Source organism: Sebastes fasciatus, chromosome 2, assembly GCF_043250625.1.
Source record: "Sebastes fasciatus isolate fSebFas1 chromosome 2, fSebFas1.pri, whole genome shotgun sequence".
NCBI classification, from domain to species: domain Eukaryota; kingdom Metazoa; phylum Chordata; class Actinopteri; order Perciformes; family Sebastidae; genus Sebastes; species Sebastes fasciatus.
In genome coordinates, this window is record NC_133796.1 from 4,781,406 (window position 1) to 4,802,895 (window position 21,490).

Sequence of the window (21,490 nt, forward strand, 5' to 3'; positions counted from 1 at the left end):
CTGTTGACCTGCTATCTCCCCCTGAACATCCTCTGTCCACCACCCCTACCCCTCTAAAAAGAGAGCAGGATGGTAAGGGGTTAATAAAGCAGGTGGCAGTCAATCACAGTGAGAATATTTCCGACATGTGGCTGAGATTCATCTCTCTCTCTCTCTCTTTTTACAGACAACTTGACCCATTATCTCAACTGACGCTGTCCATATGGCCCGCAGGACGTTGAGACCCGCGTGCCGCGTGTGTGCGCGGCTCGAGCAGCCAAGCGGCAGGTTTAACGGTCTAACGCACATGTTGTCTGGCGTGGCTTTGATCCCGACTCCCCTGAGGGAACCATCTCATTATCAGTGACCTACAGCCCCACAGAACCAGCTCAGGCCTTCTCCAGCTGTGTGTGTACACGCGTCCGTATACACACACAATGGATTCAGAAAGTAGTGCTTTTTACAGAATTTGTGTATATATGATAATTAATAAAAATTATATATAATCTCACATACTGCTGGACCCATCAGCCAAATATCTTTTGTGCTCATTTATGACTATTATATTATGAATTTTTTTCTCGTAAAGTTATGACTTTATTCTCCAAATATTACGTCTTTTTCTTTTGAAGTTATGACTTTTTTCTCGTTATATTATGACTTTATTCTGTAAATCTCAGATGTTTTTTCCCTCAATGTGGCTCTAATACTCCGTAGTACATTGTCTCTTTGGCCCTCACTGCATTAGACTTATATTCTATATACTGAGACTATAAACTGTGTTACCTTCATCACAATGCTCAGATGTTTTGCGGCTCCTCACTACTCTTAACCGGCCGGTAGGGGCCGCCGGTGATGAACAACTGCTTCAGTTCGGACTCTTGTTTCTGTTATGGATTACGAATTGTTCCTCTCTTGATTTGCACGCCTGCAGTTACATATACTGTGTGTATAACTATTGCTGCTAACAGAGCTAACAGCTAACGGGGCTAATACAGCTAACGGAACTAAACACTACGGCTGCCCCCTCTCAGTCGATTAGTCGACTAATAGGTCGTCTTGGTCTCAGTCATCTAAGATTTCTTTCGTCAATTAGTTGTTTTTTTATCCTTTTTTCCACGCTGAATGACTTATTTACAAGAAACTTATAGTAAACACAAGATCTAAAGTGGTACTTTTGTGAGAAACTCAGTTTTACAGATCTAATTGAATAGCCGATAAAATCGTATCGAGTGTTAGTCGACTAAGAATTTCTTTGGTCGAGGACAGCCCTACTAAACTCACAGCAGGACTCACAGTTTCTGTTCAGAGGAAGCGTTGCAAAGTGGTGAATCCGAGTGAACCCTTTAAAACACTACAGTCACACAATAACACAAAACTAACTAACTGATTAAGGCAGCGGTAGACCTGCAACTCACGGTGTTCTGCGAGGTAAAATAACTGTCTTTGTCAAAGGAGTCTGGTGGCTTTGAAGAGCGCAGAGATAACAGCTTCACTTCCCTGTTGGAAGGGCTGTCTGACGGCGAGGTAAAGCGGTGAAAATACTCTAAATACAGCGTACACTTAAATGGATATTGATGCTGCCCCCGTCCACAGCAGTTTGTTTCCGTGTGGTAACTCCCGTCTGTTTCTCCAAACTGGGGGCGTGTCGACCAAAAAATCCGAACTATCCCTTTAAATCACTGAAGAGAGGAAAAAATGCTGACACAGCAAATCAAGTATTTGGGCTGAACTCCTCCTGAGGAAATTGATTGTTATGAAACATGGACCCCATTTCCCTCTGGTATTAACATAATCTGGATATCCTATCTTGGATGAAGAAACACACGTGTGAATGTAGGTGTAGACGCACGCAGAACACATTGCTATTAGAACGTGATAGAAAATGTCATCTGTACAGTGAGAAGACCACATTCTTAAGAAATCAATCCACCATGTTGAAAGGCCGCCTCTTCCTGCTATCTAGAGATGCCTGTTAAAAAGAAAAGAGCCCACAGAGCAGCGGTGCTTTGGGAGACTTGAGGAGACCGCTATGACCTGCAATATGGGTTACATGATTGAACCACACTGGCAGTAGTGCTAAGTACAAAAACTACCAAAAAGTGTACATATGATAATTACCTCCCAGTGGCTGAAGACCAGCTGTGGACTGGCCAAGCCGCTGGTCCTCTTGCGGATCTCGTCTGCAAATCCGAAGCTCTCGGCCACGGGCAGAACGGCCTTGATGATGAACATGTCCGTCCCTTCCTTCATCTCTTCTTGTAGGACTCGACCCTCTCGCTTCCCCAGTACACCATACACTCGGCCTGGTATAGGAAGAGACGCAGGGTCAGGACACAAGATCAGATTCCCCCGAAAGACTGCTTTCAAAAAAATTATTTTCCAGGTTTGATAAAATTATAAACCACATTTAACCTAGTTTGGAATTTCTGTACAGCTATTTATTGTTACTTATCCTTCGAGGCCAAAAAGAGGCTTGTCTCTGCCACCTTTATGTCTGTGCTGGACTATGGCGATGTTATATAGACATGCATCTTCTCAGAGCCTAGGGACCCTGTATCCTAAACCTTCATATAACACTAAAGAGAACACAGACTGTGGATGAGGTTCTACGTATGGTTTCGTGGGCATGAGCAGCTGACAAACTCTACATCACACACAAAACCTCACAGCGATGCAAACAGGAAAGCATAATTTACCCTTTAGTCATACCTTACATAAGGTTTGAGAATGGGGAGAGACACACACACACACAGAATAAAATATAATGAGCTTGATGACGATGAGAGAGACGAGGTTCACACTTCCACACATCGTGATGGTGATAACAGACAGGCTCCTGCATGTGTGAATAATTATCCGGTGTGTAACGCAGCAACATTGTTAACACTCTATGTGGCCAGACAATACACACTACCAAACTACTCTCATCTCTCATCTTCAACCACTTATCCGGGGTCGGGTCAGCTCCAGCAGGGGACCCCCAAACTTCCCTTTCCTGGCCCACATTAAGCAGCTCTGACTGGGGGATCCCCGAGGCGCTCCCAGGCCAGTGTGGAGATATAATCTCTCCACCTAGTCCTGGGTCTTCCCCGTGCCCTCCTCCCAGCTGGTCGTGCCTGGAAGGAGGGCATCCTTATTAGATGCCCGAACCACCTCAGCTGTCTCCTTTCAACGCAAACTACTCTAGAATGAAACTAGTCACATGTGATCTGAGGGACCTTTAACGCATTAACGCAACTTGCAGTTTTTAGGTTGTAGTGGGCTCGGTTTAAAAGCAAGAGTGAAACTAGAAAACCTAATGTATCCATTGGTACCAATCATGTCATATTAGCTTGTTGTGAAGGAGGTTAAATAGCGCTCCAAACTTGCGCGAGGAAAAACAGACATGGCCATTTTCAAAGGGGTCCCTTGACCTCTGACCTCCAGATATGTGAATGTAAATGGGTTCTATAGGTACCCACGAGTCTCCCCTTTACAGACATGCCCACTTTATGATAATCACATGCAGTTTGGGGCAAGTCATAGTCAAGTCAGCACACTGACTCACTGACAGCTGTTGTTGCCTGTTGGGCTGCAGTTTGCCATGTTATGATTGGAGCATATTGTTTTATGCTAAATGCAGTACCTGTGAGGGTTTCTGGACAATATCTGTCATTGATTTGTGTTGGTAATTGATTTCCAATAATAAATATATTCATACATTTGCATAAAGCAGCAGATTTGTCCACTCCCATGTTGATAAGAGTATTAAATACTTGACAAAATCTCCCTTTAAGGTACATTTTGGACAGATACAAATGTGTGATTAATCACTATTAACTATTTTAAGCCTCAGTAATCAATAACAATAAGTACAATCAGTATCAGGTATAGTAAATCAATGCACTGAGTAGTAGAGATGCATTAATACTGATTATAGGCTTACATTGGCACCTGAGGATTTTCCCAGAATTAAAGCCTTTGAGGCTCCTTTAACATGTCAGACAGATTTATGAGTTGCTTTTCAGTTATTTACACAGAGGGAATCAAATCTAAAGGACCATAGCTGAATGAGTTAGGATTAGCTAATTTAATTGGACACAGGTTAGAATCAGCCTCAGCAGAGGTGTGGGTGCTTCTCAAACAGCCAGACGGAGCTCAGGAGTGTTTCTTTGGATATTGTTGTTCAGTTAACGCCTCACTTAATCGGCCTGCTCTGATTCGGCTGACCAAGCAATTCTCCGTGTAACGAGCTGCCGTGGCTGGCTGCTAACAAGCCTGGAGATATTGTTTACCGACACCTTAAACGGCATTTCAAGCCTCATTTTCATTGTAATGACTTTCAGAGGACAACAGCTTTTGGGGGAGTGTTAGGGAGCATTAGTCAGAACGTTAGCTCTGCAGCCTCGCCTCTTCGTCTCAGGCTGGAATTTTCAGGACATCTCGCTCCTGACAATGAGGGGTGGGAGTGTGTGTGTGTTTTTTAGACAATAATGACAGCAGTTTGGTGGGATTCTTTCCTCAGAGGTCACCCGTGTGTTAGTTAGTATGACCTCGGGATGTTTGACTGATGATGTTTATGCAGGTATAAATCTCACATTGTAATCAGATCTCAGTCAGGTGTGAATCAAAACTGCAATCCACAAACCGACGGGTGACGTCGCGGTGACTACGTCCATTTCTTATACAGTATACAGTCTATGTTTCACACCTGAAGAGACAGATATCTCAAAACCGGGACAAATAAAACCCAAACTATCTACATGGATAGATACCACTCGACCAGAAGTCATCAACTTTTACTATCAAAAAAGACATTTTAGGCAACATAAAAAAAAAGAAAATCTGTCTGGAGCCGCAAAACATCTGATCAAAAAACCTAGAGAGACTGACCAATGTCAGACCAAGAATATTCCCTTTGTGTGGCAGAAATTGTTGGACAATGCTCTCTTACCCAACACCTCAGCCGTGGCCATGATCTCACAGGTATACATGGCAGCCATGAGTCTCTGGGGCTGAACCTGGAAGGCGTGGCGGCAGGCCTCCTTCATGGCAGCGATGAGCTGGCCGGAGACGGGCCCGTAGCATCCTGCAGAGGCCGCCTCCGGCCTGCGTCTGGCCTGGCTGGGTACATACGTCTCATTGCTTCCTTCCACTTTGCTGTCTGCTGAAGCCTGATGGGATACGGAGTCCTGATGTTGTGGTGGCAGGGCTGAAGACTGGAAGTCCCACTTCTCCACAGAGAAGCAAACTCCCATCAGGGGCTCCTCACACATGGGCCCCGACAGAGTCGCTAGCTGGAAGCCGCTGATGACGCTGTTATCCAAGTCTCGTATAACGGAGGCCTGAGCTCTGGCCTCGACGGCTATGTCCCCCCTGCTCAGACAATGCCACACCGAGAGCCGCTGGTAGCCCTCCACACTGTTCAGCAGGATGTTGGGACCATATCTGAAAACAACAGAAGTAACTCAATTAATAACAGTTTTATGTTTACTACAAATCACTTATTTGAGTTAATACTAGGGCTGTCAATAGATTCAAATATTTAATTGCGATTAATCGCAAATTAATCACCCATTTTTCATCTGTTCAAAATGTACCTTAAAGGGAGATTTGTCAAGTATTTAATACTCTTATCAACATGGGAGTGGACAAATATGCTGCTTTATGCAAATGTATGTATATATTTATTATTGTAAATCAATTCTCAACACAAAACAATGACAGATATTGTCCAGAAACCCTCACAGGTACTGCATTTAGCATTACACAATATGCTCCAATCATAACATGGCAAACTGCAGCCCAACAGGCAACAACAGCTGTCAGTGTGTCAGTGTGCTGACTTGACTATGACTTGTCCCAAACTGCATGTGATTATCATAAAGTGGGCATGTCTGTGAAGGGGAGACTTGTGGGTACCCATAGAACCCATTTACATTCACATATCTGGAGGTCAGAGGTCAACGGACCCCTTTGAAAATGGACATGACAGTTTTTTCTCGACAAAATGTAGTGCGAGTTTGGAGCGTTATTTAGCCTTCTTCCCGACAACATTGGTTCCAGTGGATTCTTTAGGTTTTTCTAGTTTCATATGAGACTCGTAATTAGACTTTATTAAATAATGGATTTTTTTTCCAGAGAAGAGAGAAACATTATTTTATAAATGACACTGAGATTTGGTAATGGTTTATTTCAACCAATTAACCAATTTATATTTGATCTCCCTCTTGCCTCACAAAAAAAATAGAGGATGAGCAACCTCCTCTGCCTCTATGGACCAGCCTCCACTGGTTTAAAAGCAGATTAGGAATAAATGCCTGTCTCAAATACAGGCCTGGTTCCTGGTTCCTGGTTCCTGGTTCCTGGTTGTGCGGTTGAGGTAAATAGAGGCCAAACCTCCGTCAGGAAAAGGTCAGTCTACTCTGTTCTCTGAATATATTTTCCCCTCCCCTGATTCACGTCCTTGTTGTGTCTCTGCTTTAAATCTCTCCCAGAGGAGCCGCAGCTCGTCTGAACTATAGTCCATGTTGCTAAAGCCAGTAACAAACCTGCGAGGCCCAAAGGCCCAGATATGCTCCACGGCATTCCTCCACTTCCTCCCCTGCAGCAGGCTCTCCAGCTGGGCTTTGAGTCCAGTGATGGCCTCCAGGGTCCTGGGGCTGACGTCCAGACTCTTCCCCTCCCTCAGGGACATGTTTATCTGCTCCAGAGTCCGGATCAGCTCCGTGCTACTCTCCAACAGACTGGTCACCTCTGACAGGAGAAAATATTGTTATGGTTTCATGGAATAGAGAAAATACGACACTTCACACCCCCAGGGGTCCGTGGCACTCTGTCAGGGGGTCCGCAAAAATGATTTGTTATAACTTTGGTATCACTAAAAAGAACATATCTACAGATTGGGGACCATTTGCACCAATAAAACGAGCATATTGTGTCCATTACAACATAAAACCAGGTCTGTTTGACGTATCCTGAGACCTATAGTACTGCTTGGTGTGTCCAGGTCTTACCCTGTGGCAGGGGGATCGCCCGGACGCTGACAGTGGCCAGTCTGTTGGGGGTGGTGAGGGTGACCAGACCGCCGGGGTCGACATGTAGGGTGTCAGACGAACGTCCCTGAGAGGCCTCTTCTTTCACCTAGCAACGCACACATACACACATATTTAGAAACTAATCGTTTTTACAGAGAGATATTACTCAATGTAGAAGCTTTTTTTATGAACTGGTTATTGTATATTGATGTGGACTACGGTTCAATGACTGACCTGGTGAATGATGGCTACTTTGTGCTGCTTGCCCAGGTCTTCGTTCACCATGTCCACTTTTGGAGGACGTATCACCGTCTCTCTGAATGGGATGATGGGCTTGGACGCGCTGATCTCAATTTTAGCAAACCTTCAAAATAAGACAAGTTAAAAATCCTGTTATTGATACTAATGACAGATAATTTGATATTCACCTGCATTACATTAATATAAGAACGTGAGTTACAAAAGCCGGAGAACTGAGAATTGAAACAGTAGTCAGTAGTCTCATTGTTTTGAATGTAGTGTGTTTAGGCTGCGGCGGTGGGGACTGCAGGTGATGCCGACGATGGCGACGGGCAAAAACCAAGATGGAGATGACCGAAAACCAAACCTAAGGAGTTGATTGGTGCTAAATAACGCTCCAAATTCAGGCTGAATTTTAGCGAGGAAAAACTGGCATGGCCATTTTCAAAAGGGGTCCCTTGACCTCTGACCTCAAGATATGTGAATGAAAATGGGTTCTATGGGTACCCACAAGTCTCCTCTTTACAGACATGCCCACTTTATGATAATCACATGCAGTTTCTTTGAATGCAGTATAAATGTGTTATTTTCTCCTATTCTAAAATTGTAATATTTCTGCATACTGGGGTCCCTAAACAGTCAGACCATTTTTTGGAACTTGACCTCACTGTATAAAATGACCTGTGGTGACCTCTAGGATAATCACAGCCTCATGAAACTTTACAGCCACAAACTAGAGACCTAGAGCATTCAGAGGATGGATGGCTTTCCTAGCTAGATTGACAAAAAGGGGGTTTCTGAGCAGTTTACACAACAGAAGTGCTCGCCATCTAATCGCCGAAAAATGCAATTCTTCTGCAGAAATCTCAAAATGTCAAAAGTCTATTACCAAATCACAGTATGGCTTTTTCTATGGTGTTCCTCAAGGTCTTGTTGTCTTAATGTGGTATTTTGGAGGAATTATTGATCATTTTTTTATCAATTCTTGAATGGAAAAACATTTTTAAATTTAGCACCAAATCTGTGTAACAAATAATATCAACCCAAAAATTGCTGCAACAGTTTATGAGACGTAATAGAGCATGAGGATGACCATCATATACTTCTATCATAATGTTCTAAACCCTTATACACTTTTACAGTTCATTTTAAATAATTAATTCATGTTTATTTCTGATTAATGACTACAACAACTTGACACACAGTGCTGAGCTGCATCTCAAATTAATCTTCAGGTTCCCAGCTTTCAGATGATGTACACCACTTCTATGTGACATCTACTGTTGACCTGCTATCTCCCCCTAAAGACCCCCTGTACCCCCTAAAAAGAGACAAAAACTGTCTATTGAGGGTCTCAGAGGGTTAACTGCAGTCTCTGGTGTTAGTAGAAAAAACATTTTTCAAGGACAGACAGTATAACACCCGTAAAATACTTGATTTATAGAAAAGCACTTTGACCTGCAAGTTAAGTAACCATGCAGGATGAAGCGTCACCCTGAACGACTGACCTGAAACAGTCTCTCAGAGCGCACTACTGAAAGAAGACACATTTGTCTTGGACTGCAACTAGCAGTTATTTTCATTATTGATTCATCTGCAGATTATTTTCTTGATTAATCAATTAATCATTTGGTTCTATAAAACATCAGAAAACAGATTCCCATTTCAATATCGTAGAGGATAAAGGGATATCTAGTTTTGTCTGAGCTACAGCCCAAACACCACAATATTGAACTTAGAATAATGTAAGATCAAGAAAAGCAGCAATTTAGTATTTTTTTAAATGACTTAAACATTTAAGCAGGTATTTAAGAAGTTGTCAATTAATTTTCTTTTGGATCGACTAATAATTTCAGCTCTACATTTTGTCCATGTTTAAAAAAAACTCTCCACTAACAGCGGATGTAAAGTCATGTGTCTGTAAATGGATTCAGTATCAGTGTCAGAGGTTTGAAGCCCTCCGCTATACAACGTGTTATTGTTCATATTATTATTATTTAGAGCGTCTCACATGGATTATATCCAGCCTTGCTCTGTGCTGTTTATAAACCGTGACTCCTCCAGGACAGATTTAAAGCAGAGACACGGCAAGGACATGAATATATATATTCAGTTTGTCTCCATGTGGCTTTCAGCACGTAAACGTCTTTTTTTTAATATGGGATATTAAAAACGTTCTCTCGTCTATCTGAAATCGTGTTACCTGTGTGAAGGAGGTTTTATCTTTGGGGCAAAGAACAGTTGATTTAATTTTGGTGTTGATGTGGACAATTACAGTTCATTCTTTTACTCAGAACTAGGAAAGTAATTGAGATATAAACTTGACTCTGAAATCCTAGAAGTGTGTTTGCCAGACATTTCTTCACTCAGATTTCTTCAACACTCTTGTAGTTTATCCCTCGGCTCGTCTTGTTGCCAGAGCCGGCAGTAGCTTTGATTGCAGTGTCAGCTGTAGTCTGTAGACGAGTACTTCAAATGGGAATAGGAGCATTTTCTTATCGGTGACGGATCAGTTGTGTCTTGTTGTTTTCTTGCTGACTTGCTCCCTAATTGGATCTAGGGATTTAATGCCATTCAGTTGATTTAGTGCGGACATTCATGGTCCCCAGTGAACAAATTCTACTGACGTTGGGGATTCCCTGACTTTTTAATCTCGTGCCACCTCGAGGTTGACATTTGTGGTTCCGGTTGAAATGTCCTGACAAATATGAAATTTAATTCAGACTGGGAGTGAACAGATATGCTGCTGTATGCAAATGTATGTATATATTTATTATTGTAAATCAATTAACAACACAAAACAGTGACACATATTGTCCCGAAACCCTCACAGGTACTGCATTTAGCATAAAAAACGAGGAAGAGAGGGAAGTAGACCTGCTTAGGATGTTTAAAAAAAGGTGAGCATTCCCAAATAATGCAGGCTTGTTGCGTTTGCGTCGACTCTCTAGATCCCAAAAATTGTGAATTCCTGGACGGACTGAACTATCCATCAGTTGCACTACTGAACACTGTTTAACCTGACAGCCTCTGAGTGTTTGGCACCTGACCCAGTTCTGATGTCAGAGACAGAGAGAGAGAGAGAGAGAGAGAGAGAGAGACAGAGAGAGAGAGAGAGAGAGAGAGACAGAGAGAGAGAGAGAGAGAGAGAGAGAGAGAGATATAATCCCCTCAGAGTGCCAGAGCTGTGATGATGTCACAGTCTCGTGCTCACTCGAGTGGCTGAACAGCGCTGACCTCATTCTGAGCGTGACAACGCTGCAGGTCAGACTGCTCTCCAGCGATGTCACAAAGGGCTCAGACTGCCATCGGCCAGACGACCGGTCACCTAACCAGCCAATGAGCCGGCCAACCGAGCTAGTCAGTCATGTAACCATCAGCCAGATTATGAGCCGGTCAACTAGCTAAGAAAACATCTAACGGGCCATCGAGTCACATCACCAGCCAACAAACCAAACAACAAACCGATGATCTAGTCATCCAGGAAGCCATCCATCTATCTAACCAGGAGGACACCTTGCGAGCCGAGTAGTCAGCCAGCAGGCCAGCCCTTGTCCTCCTTTGCCATCTCTGTCCCGAGCCGTCTGGCCCCGGCTCTAAACATAGCAGCAGCATTACACATGGCCTCCTTTCTTTAGCTGGAATCCCACAAATAGAGTGGAATCCTCTGCCACTGACACGGCGAACAGAGGCTTACTCCCAAATCACGCCTAACACGGCCAAAAGAACCAATTCAAGGTGCAGTGTGTAGGATTTGGCAGCTTCTAGCGGTGAGGTTGCAGATTGCAACCGACTGAAACTTCTCCCGTGTTGGAGAGCTACGATGGCTGACGCGAAAATGTGAAAGGCCCTCTCTAGAGCCAGTGTTTGGTTTGTCCGTTCTGGGATACTGTAGAAACTAGAGGTGGGAAAAAAAATGGATTCTGGGCTTTGAAATCAATTTTTTTTAATGCCAGAATCGATATATTTGCTTCATTTGAGTCTATGTGGAGGTAGAAGGAAGTTACCGCTTTTATTGTTGTAGTCTGAGTAACGTGACGTCATATCCGTTCCGTATCCGTCAACCAAAACAAACCAGCCAGCAGCAGCAAGCCGAGACGAAAAAGTAAAAACCGTCCGAGGGTCTTCGTGGATACGACCACATCATCATTTTACTGATGAAGCTTAATTAGTGAGCTGAATCTGCCAGCAACAGTTCTCATTTCAGCCAACAAAGCTAGAAATGAGAAGCTGCTTTCGTCTACCTCTATCTGACGTCAAGGAAACACCGTCTTAAAAAATTACTAAGAATATAACATTATCATGGTCAAATTTGTGCCTGTGAGAGTGGAAACCTCGGGAGGCATAAAAACGGTAAGTGATCGAGAATCAGCTTCAATTTGAATTTGAAATCTTACTGTAGGTTTGAGAGCACAATCTGTGAAAATGACTTTTCATCTGTGTGTGTGCAGAAGCTGGTAGACGCCATGCAGCCGTTTGTAGAGAGATGTGTTCGACCTTGTTCCACCCACACCCGTCTGTCTGCTGCAGCTTCTCTGTCTCGTTTCTTCTCCCGTCACTCTTTTCCTCCTCTACTCTTTTGAACTTTAAAGTGTTCTTCTTTGAGGCCGACTTTTCCCTCTTTGTGATGTGCTCCATTTCAACCCCACGAAATTAGTTTCTTGTGTCTTTTTTTCATAGTTGATGTCAAACTGCTCACAGATACAAGGCTTCAGTAATTACTACGTGTAAAAAGAACACGCAGACGGACAGAAAGTGCTGCGTCGGTGTTCTTGAGATACATCTGTGTGTGTGTAGTGTCATCAAAATACTACACGTTCATGTACTGTTAGTACAAGTGCGTGTGCATGCGGTAGTGCTACTTGAAATGTCCCTTCCACACCGCACTCACGCACGCACGTACGTTCGTCTGCCCCTTTATTTGTTTCATCAACGCGCGCAGGTGCATGAGCGAACATATAATAATATATAATACATAATACAAAGTTAATTGCTTTATTTCCGTGTCTGCTGATAAATAGATAATAATTAGCAAATAACTTCTTTGAAATGTCTTTTAAAAAACTCCCTGACACATTTTGCATAAGCAACATCTAAAATGTCTTCATGCTAAAAAGAAATGCATCTTTAAGCTGTCTTCTATTAGATATGTGAAACCAATAAGGGATCAAAGCTTCATCACATTTCTACACACGCATATGACTAGGAACATACAGAAATACACACTGCTGATTACCTAATATAATACGTTAGTATCATTTCAGCAGCAGAGCCTGCATGGCCGTGTCTGCTCTCACTTCCTATGAACTGACTGATTTCTATTCCCTCGCTGAGAAGGCAGCAGCTGAGATGAGGCACCGCTTTCCAAAGCAACGGGAGCGCACAGCGCAACGCAACTGTCGTAGATAGTTTCAGTTGTCATTTTCACGTCCAGCGCCCACGTTGTGTAAGTAACAAATGTACTTGCGCCCATCTGTGTGTCCACGGGCGTGTTGGTCTTAAAATGAGGGGTTGTCAGGTGCATTATTGGTGCATTGCTATCTTGAGGCAGCAGAAAGGGATTGACCAACAAAAACCTGGTCTAAAGTCTGGCGCAGTATTTTCCTGCTTTTTAGAGGACGCATTATTCAGATAGTAAGATGTGTCTACAGGCAGGTTCACAACTTGCAGCAGCAGCTCTCCTCCTCCTCCTCAGTTAAACACAGTGTTTGCGCTAGAACAACGTTTTTATTTATGTTAAAGAAAAACACTAAATTCAGGCGTCAGGTGACGACTCAGAATATAATAGAATATAATGCAGTAAGGCTCTCAGGCATTCTGTGTTGTTCAACCTGCAGCGTTGCTCTCAGCGCTCCTCCGGTCACTGCCGTGACCAGAGAGATCACGGAGCACACACGCCTCTGTGGCGTCTCCTCTCATCATCCCCTCTGTGTGTGTGAGTGTAGACGTAGGCTGCTTCAAAGTTTGCGGGCCTTCTCCCCATAAACGGCGGCGTTTTGGGGCTGATGGATCAGCGCGTTACGCACCGACACCGTCTCTCCGGCAGAGCCCGGCTGCAAGACTGTGCGTAATAGCACCTTGCAATCAGTGTATGAACGTGTGTGTGTGTGAATGGGTGAACGCTGACACGTAGTGTAAAACACTTTAAGTGGTCGGAGGACTACAAAGGCGCTGTATAAATCCAAGTCCATTTACCATCTCAAATAAAGCTCCAAAGTTGTTGTGGAAACAGCGAGAAAGCAGTCTCTCAACTTGATCTTAACTGACTTTGCATGTTCATATGAGAGCACAGCAGCGACACTAGAACTCTCTAAAAATCTATCTGTCGGTCTGCCGGTGTTGTTGTTCTGAGGAGGCGTGCAGCGTCCAGATAGAGACACACACAGTCGATATGTAATGACAGCCAGATAATGATGCTGCTGAAATTGGAAACAGATTCTCTCTTTCTCAGTACATGAACACACACTGTATTAAACCTGCACTACACAAGCAAATACATGAACACAGTCACTACAGAGGAGTCCACAAACACAGAGAGACAATCAATCCGACTTAGAAAAAGACGCATATGGAGAAAAAATGGAAAACAAGGAAAACAGACACCACATAAGGAGCGCAGTTATTAGTACCGATACACGAGGTTCTGTAAAAATGAACTAGACAGGACTAATGGAGCAAAGATTTAAAGCACCCAAGCAGAGACACAGAAACACACTGACCGGTCTCTGAGGTCATCCAGGCAGCGTTGGAGATGGACCTCACCAGCGGTGACCAGAACGTGTTCTCCTGTTTCCTGGATCAGAACCTCAGCGCAGGGATCCGCCTGGTTCAACAAACGCATCCCACGGACCAGCTTCGGCATCTCACCTAGCGCACACAAATGAAGTTTGGGTTCCAGGACTCGTTCCTTACATGACTTTATAATCTCAGAGAATAGTAAAATGTTTTCTCCAAAGGTTACCACTTTAATGTGAACACTGTATTCACTGCTAACTAGGTGTGTGTGTGTGTGTGTGTGTGTGTGTGAGAGGTGTGTGTGTGTGTGTGTGTGTGTGTGCCTTCTTAGACCTACTTGGATGTTTGGGCTCTATGGCAACCCGTACAATGGGCGTGGCCTCAAAGTTGAGCGGGATGAAGGGCGGGCAGGCGGGGGAGGTCGACAGGGTGGCCGACTTCAAGATGCACTCCTCCAGACCTCCGATGCCTGATAGAGGAAGAGGATAAAGAGAAGAACATCAACAGATAGCAATAAACAGCATTATAGGAGGGTCAGGGTATGAGCAGAAATAAATGAAGAGAAAAGAGCAAAACAAACAGAACCATCCATAAGGTGACTGACTCGGCCACACACACACACACACACACACACACACACACACACACACACACACACACACACACACACACACACACACACACACACACACACACACACACACACAGCTATGAGCTTTCATTGCATCAGCGGCCCTGCACAGCACCGACCCGACACCTCAACTCTATCCTGCATCTTTGGATGAGGTGGAATGGGCAAGACGTCTCTGCAGCAGCACGACACAATCATCTCTGCAGGGTGCAATACTCTTGCACAACACATGCAACAAGAGCTGTTAATTGATTCAAATATTTAATCGAGATTAATCGCAAATTAATCACATTATTTGTATCTGTTCAAAATGTATCTTAAAGGGAGATTTATCAATTATTCAATACTCTTATCAACATGGGAGTGGGCAAAGTATGCTGTTTTGTGCAAATATATGTATATATTTATTATTGGAAATCAAATAACAACCCAAAACAATGACAGATATTGTCCAGAAACCCTCACAGGTACTGCATTTAGCATAAAACAATAAACATGGCAAACTGCAGCCCAACAGGCAACAACAGCTGTCAGTGTGTCAGTGTGCTGACTTGACTATGACTTGCCCCAAACTGCATGTGATTATCATAAAGTGGGCATGTCTGTAAAGGGGAGACTCGTGGGTACCCATAGAACCCATTTACATTCACTGATCTGGAGGTCAGAGGTCAAGGGACTTGTTTGAAAATGGACATGACAGTTTTTCCTCGCCAAAATTTAGCGTAAGTTTTGAGCATTATTTAGCCTTCTCTGGGACAAGCTAGTATGACATGCTTGGTACCGATATCTGTGGATACTGTCTTCAACAAAGTTACATTTACATTACTATTTTATATATGTACTTATGTTTATATTTCAGCCCTATATTGATTGCAAGGGCTGGTCTGTTTCACGAGTCTCCTGATTAACTAGCAGGTACAGTAACGCAGCAATGATGAAATGATTCCCACCAGTACGGTCCTGGTTACTAGGTGGTTAGATTTGTTGCTGGTTAAAAGCCATACTGATTTCCAGGAACCTGCTGTGGGTGTTATGTGGGTAAGGTCACTAAAAAAAGTACAATGTAACCAAATCAAAAATATAACAACAAGAAACAGACTGAGTTTTGCTGGAAACATCCCGAGATTCACTTGGAAAGGGATGAGAGCCATCGACAAGGGAGGGAACCGAGGCTTTCTGTTCACAGACTCTTCTCCAGCCTTTAACACCATCCAGCTCCACACTGCTGCTCAGCTCACATCTCAAGCTAAATGTGAATGCTTGTAGGCAGGAGGACTGGACTTGTTTTATTTACAGATCTCAGTGCTGCTCCTCTCACAGTCTCTGTACAAGAAGAGCGATGGAAGTTGCATTCACTGGTTTTTCAGTTTTGTCTCTCTCTCATACAGGAAAACACGTCCCAGTTGAGAGCCTTACTGGATGTTATGTAACAAGATTCCAGGATTTCACAAGATGCAACTGTAATAATCCACAATAAATTACATTATAATTAAATCACAGGCCTTAACTGTGATATTACTATTACAGCCTGCAAGCTACTGTGAGTTCATCAGAAGAGAGGTTTCTCTACATGCAGAATAAATGTGTAAAATTGATCATATTTTTCAGTTTATTTGAATTTAACCTATTTTTCAATGTTTTAAGTTATTGATGGGTTAACAGATAAAACAGTTTTTCAGTATTTTAAAACGGTTTTTAAGTGTAAATTGACTTTACTGTGTTGATTTACTTTACTTTAATGCAACTAGTAGCCGGTAATTTACTGTCAGTCAAATATTTTACAGTGTACAGTTTAATTCTACAACAGCCTACTGCTAAATCACAGTAATCTAAACATTTACTATGAAGTTACAGTTAAAGTGGGCAGTATATTTTTGGCATCATTGGGCAAAAATTCCATAATAACCTTTCAGCATATTGTAATTCAAGTGTTCTGAGAGAAAACTAGACTTCTGCTCCTCCTCATGGCTCTGTTTTCAGGCTTTAGAAAAAAGACTTTGACCAATCACAGGTCATTTCATTGAGAGATCGTTCCTATTGGCTGTGCTCCGGTCATGTGACCGGTACGTGGCGTTCCTTCAAGCCATCTCAACCTGATCTCAACACGGCCGGTCACAAACATTCTCATTTAACAGCTAAACAGTGCCCTACAAGATGATTCTGAAAACATGTGAGGAGAGAAATAGGCATTAACGTAACAGAATATTGATTCATATTTGATCAGCGCTGCCTAGTTTGACCGTTTGGTCGGAGATCAGAGTGATCGACAACCGGCTCTCATAGACGGCAGCTGGACAGCAGACCTCAGATCAGCTCTTACTGCTTGTTTTCCTCCGGTCTGTGAAATCTTGCAGATGCCGTTAGGAGCAGCGGAGGACACAGAGGAACATGATTTTTCTCAGGTTACCTGTTTCATGTTCTACTGTCACGATATAGCGACCGATTTATAAAAATAACTTTTTTTCAATCATATTTGCTCCAATCTCGCCTACTTCAGCTTTAAGAGAGTAATTCTACAGCAGCAAGCTGCTAAATCACAGTAATATACTGGCATAACTACTGTGAGGTCAAAGTATACAGCTGTCGTTTCACAATACCTCACTGTAATAATGATACAGCACCTTTACTGTGAAAGTAATGCAGCTAGTAGCCAGTCATTTACTGTGAATGTACGGTGAAATAATAGACAGTGCGTGTAGCAAAAAACAGGAGTGACATTAATGTCCGTAAACCTTTCGTTAGCTTTACAGTTTAGAAAAACAAACAGAAGACTAAAGACGTCTTTATTGATATTTGCACATTAGCTAAAAAACCTAATTAGATATACTGATTTAAAGACAGCTGTTATCTAACTCAAGGCAATTCTGACTTTCTTTTCACTTTCATTCTCCCTCTCTCCCTCGGTTTTACTCACCTTACCTTTCTCTCACTTCTACTAATCACTCCATTCCTTTGCTCTGTGAGCTAAATTCTTTCTGATGTGATCACAAAAATAAAGTTAATCAATCCACAAGGGGCTGATCATTATTCAACACCATACCTCCAGATCCACTGGGTTATACATCCTTTAATATTTACTAAATTCTCCCACCGAAAGATTAAAGACTTGTTTCTATCTTTGCTTCGCAGACACTACGCACACTTTATCTTGTGCACGTGCACAGTCTTTGGGTTTGTGGCTTTGTGTGTACAGAGCCCGAACACACACGGACACACACACAAGGCTGAGAGCTGGCTGACTAACTGCTCGAGCAGATGCAGGACATTGTTGGCCGCCTCCCCGCGTAACTTGACACTGTAATTACCCTAAGGTGACTCGATCCCTACAGGCTTTCCAAGCCAACAAAGAACAATAAAACTGAAAGAGGGGAAAAAAAATGAACTCAGAGAACCCCGTCCAGCCCACAACCCCCTTGCTGCAGACACACAACCGACTTGATTTCATATGAAATGCATATATAGCGGCAGAGCTGCAGCTTCAACGACTCCTTTGAATGTGTTCCATTGGAAAACAATACACACACTCTCACTAGCTCCAACACAGGGCTACACGATTATGGACAAAATGATAATTACGATTATTTTGATCCATATTGATATCATGATTATTCATTGATTTTAGCGACAACGTGTTTTTATTGCACTTTCACATTTAAATAAACAGAGCGCTGCTTTCACTTCCATGCTGTGCTACATCTAAATAGACATGAACAAGCATTGCTCAAAACAGTGAGGCGACACACGTCAGCTAAAAGCACAATATCACTCTATATTTCAGCTGCTTGGCAGTAATGTTAGCTGACCAGACGAAGGTCTCTCCATGAATCAATGCTGATCCTAGTGTTGGCTTTTCCCGCCTCAGCCTCCCGACCGCGGCCGGAGGGAACGGGGGAGACGCCGGAGTTTTGGTCGGAGACGATAACGTTTCTCTCTGCGGAGCTCCGTCACTTCACAAGACACGGGAAACCTCTGTTGGTCTGGAGGAGCTGCAGCAGTTATTTCTGCACAAACGTCCACTGAACATTCACTAGATATTCTCAGAGCTAAACTAACTCTTCTGCAGTGTGGAGTGTGCGCGCATGCACGTGAGAGTGGAGCGAAAGAGCAAGAACGAGCGCGGTGCGTGAGTGAAGGCTTCAGACGGGCTTCACTAGATAGAACTTTGCGGTTTTGGTACTACCGTGTAGTTTGTGTTGGAGTCTGAGTCTGAACAGTGTAGCCACACGCGAGTGCACACGTGACACCGACCCGCAATGATTGATACGTGTAAGAAGTTACAAACAGTCCCTCTAATGTACAAATTAGGGCTGCCCGACGTTGGAAAAAAATGACATTGCAATATTTTTTTCTGCTATATATATATATATATATATATATATATATTGCAGTATGAGAAAATACACCCCCCCTCTTTGTTAGCTACAGTTTAAAGTGAATTGCTTAAATCTGGTGCACTTCGAGAGCAAAATTAGCAACAATAAGAGCTAAAATACACAATTTTATGCTCTTAATTTAATAATAAACACATTGGTTGTATAGAAAGCAGCTTTGATTGTTACGAGTGTGAGAATCTGTATCGCTGGGCTTAAATTTAGTTACACAAACTCCTCTTCCATGCTCAAATCATGTTACGCTCATGATTCTGTCCTCCCTCATGCACAAATCTAATTCAGCTCTTACAGATCCTCGCCTGTTCACTCTCAAAGGTTGACTTGCAGAGGCTCATTTTTTTTGTTTTGTGCTCTCTCAAATCTTTTGTCGTCAATATACATTTATTCCAGAAATCCACAGCGAAAACAACCCAAGATAAGAGATCAAGTTTCTTGTACATCCCTGTATCTCTCTTTTTCCCCTCAGTTCATACCTCCACTCCATTTTCATTACCTCGCCTCTCCCATATGGGGCATAAGAGGATGGGAAAAAATGTCATCTTTATATAACCAGAGTCACGGCCAACTCTACTTGTGGTTGGAGGAAATGTCTTCAGGCTTGAGTCATCCTGAGCTCTGCAGTCAAACATAACCAGGCTTAGTCCCGGGACGTGTGTGCATACAGTTTGTGTGTGTGTGTGTGTGTGTGTGTGCGTGCATGCGTGCGTGTCCGTCGGCATTCAATTCTCAAATCTTGCCCCAAGTTTGGTCGGTCAAGAGTTGTTGTTAATCAGTCTTCCCGGTTAGATACAAGTAACACATGTGAGTCCAGGTTCCTTCAAATTTGGATCACCAGAATCTGGCTGAACTTCAATCCACAGTGCAGACACTAACTGAAATTGTAGATTAAACGATGAAGCATATAGGCCTAAAGCCTAAGGCTTATTTGTCATGTACTAATTATCTATAATCTAATAAAGTCTGAACTGACATCAGAACACTATAGCCTACCTCACTAATAGGAATGCACCGATACCAGTATCAGGTATCGGGTCCGATACTGTGCTCATGTACTTGTACTCACCAAACGGCTCTGATACAACGGCACAGACACCACTTTACGGCAGCTTGACGTTAACCTCTCGTCACCATCTTTCAGGTCTTATCGCACGCGCTCACGCTCCACCTTCCCGACGGTGCGGGCGAGGCGGGCCGGTGGTGCGCCCCACCCCGCGTGGCCGGGATCCCACCTCAGGCGGCGCGCGCCGGCCCTCACTTTCATAGCGTCACGGGGTTTTGCTTGCACCCTCTGACTCGCGTGTGCGTTAGACTCCTTGGTCCGTGTTTCACGACGGGTCGGGTGGGTTGCAGACATCGCAGCAGACCCCTGGCGCCTTTTACGTGGGCCGAGCCCTGGGGGCACGATGCGGTTGGAGCGCACTAAGAACAGTCCGCCCCGGTGACACTTTGGCCACGGCCCCGGGAAGCACCTTCGCCCCAAGCCTTTCCAAGCCGACATAGAGCCGGTCGCGGCGCATCGCATCGTATGCTGGACTCCCCAGCCTGCCGTGTGTCGCTCACACCCTCCAGCTGGCTGTTAACGAGGGTCTTTTGGCACACAGAAGTACTCGTATCGGTACTCGGTATCGGCGAGTACCCAAATGTAAGTACTTGTACTTGTACATGGTCTGAAAAAAGTGGTATCGGTGCATCCCTACTCACTGATACGGTACCTCAGGATGATTAGGAGTAATCCCATAGTACTGATGTACAAGTTCTTGTCATCCATTTTCCAGACAAAAGTAGTTGGGAGACTTTCAACCAGACAGATCACCTGTGGTGTTTCAGCAAACTTAGAGAATAAATTATTAAGCAAACAAGTGGATATATTTCTGGATAGTTGGCTAACTTGGAATCTGGATAAGTTGTTTTGCAGGGATGGGCTGGCTATCTGGAGCAGCAGTAGAGTTTTCCAGCTGGGATGGTTGACCTGAAGGCAAACATCTTCCATGCTGTTTGATCCCACATTCAGCTTTCCAGCTACATGTAGCTCCAAGTGGATGTCTGTCTGCTTTAGAATACATCATTTCTCAAGAGACCATCTTTCTTTGTTTTTCATCGTTACGTCGTTCCTTTCATATGACTATTGACTGTTGAGCTGCACGTGTTTTTGATTATCCAAACCGAGCGTCTAAGGACAGAGGATGTATGCTGGAGAGACTATAAATCCCCCTTGAGGCATATTTGTGATATTGGGCTGTATAAATAAAAGAGTCCATTGACAGAGACAAATGGTTTCCTGTCTCCTTTAGTTTGTAATTTCAACACAGGGTATTGTCAGCGGTGTCCTTTTTTTAAAAAACAGGCCATGTGGAAATAAGCAAATTTGCTTCCAGCTCATCATAAAGTTTAGATCGACATGTCTCTCATAGAATATCTGATTGGTAGTGAATAGTGTAACTGTTCGAGTGAATTTTGTACTTCTTACTGCGAAGTAACGCTGCCTACATCACAGC

At 43.5% G+C, this 21,490-nt stretch overlaps 1 protein-coding gene and 1 long non-coding RNA gene across 2 annotated transcripts in view; one reads left to right on the forward strand and one right to left on the reverse strand.

Moving 5' to 3' along the window:
- LOC141783034 (uncharacterized) overlaps nt 1–21,490 on the forward strand; it is a 589,922-nt gene that overhangs the window by 116,372 nt on the left and 452,060 nt on the right. The gene's annotated exons all lie outside the window — the stretch shown is intronic.
- efl1 (elongation factor like GTPase 1) overlaps nt 1–21,490 on the reverse strand; it is a 66,447-nt gene that overhangs the window by 5,359 nt on the left and 39,598 nt on the right. Inside the window, exons 16-22 of the mRNA XM_074659384.1 lie at nt 14,311–14,442; nt 13,958–14,105; nt 7,233–7,362; nt 6,978–7,104; nt 6,513–6,717; nt 4,916–5,409; nt 2,101–2,285 (exon numbers count right to left, since the gene is read on the reverse strand). Coding sequence (XP_074515485.1) covers nt 2,101–2,285; nt 4,916–5,409; nt 6,513–6,717; nt 6,978–7,104; nt 7,233–7,362; nt 13,958–14,105; nt 14,311–14,442 — 1,421 coding nt within the window. The remainder of the gene's footprint in view (nt 1–2,100; nt 2,286–4,915; nt 5,410–6,512; nt 6,718–6,977; nt 7,105–7,232; nt 7,363–13,957; nt 14,106–14,310; nt 14,443–21,490) is intronic.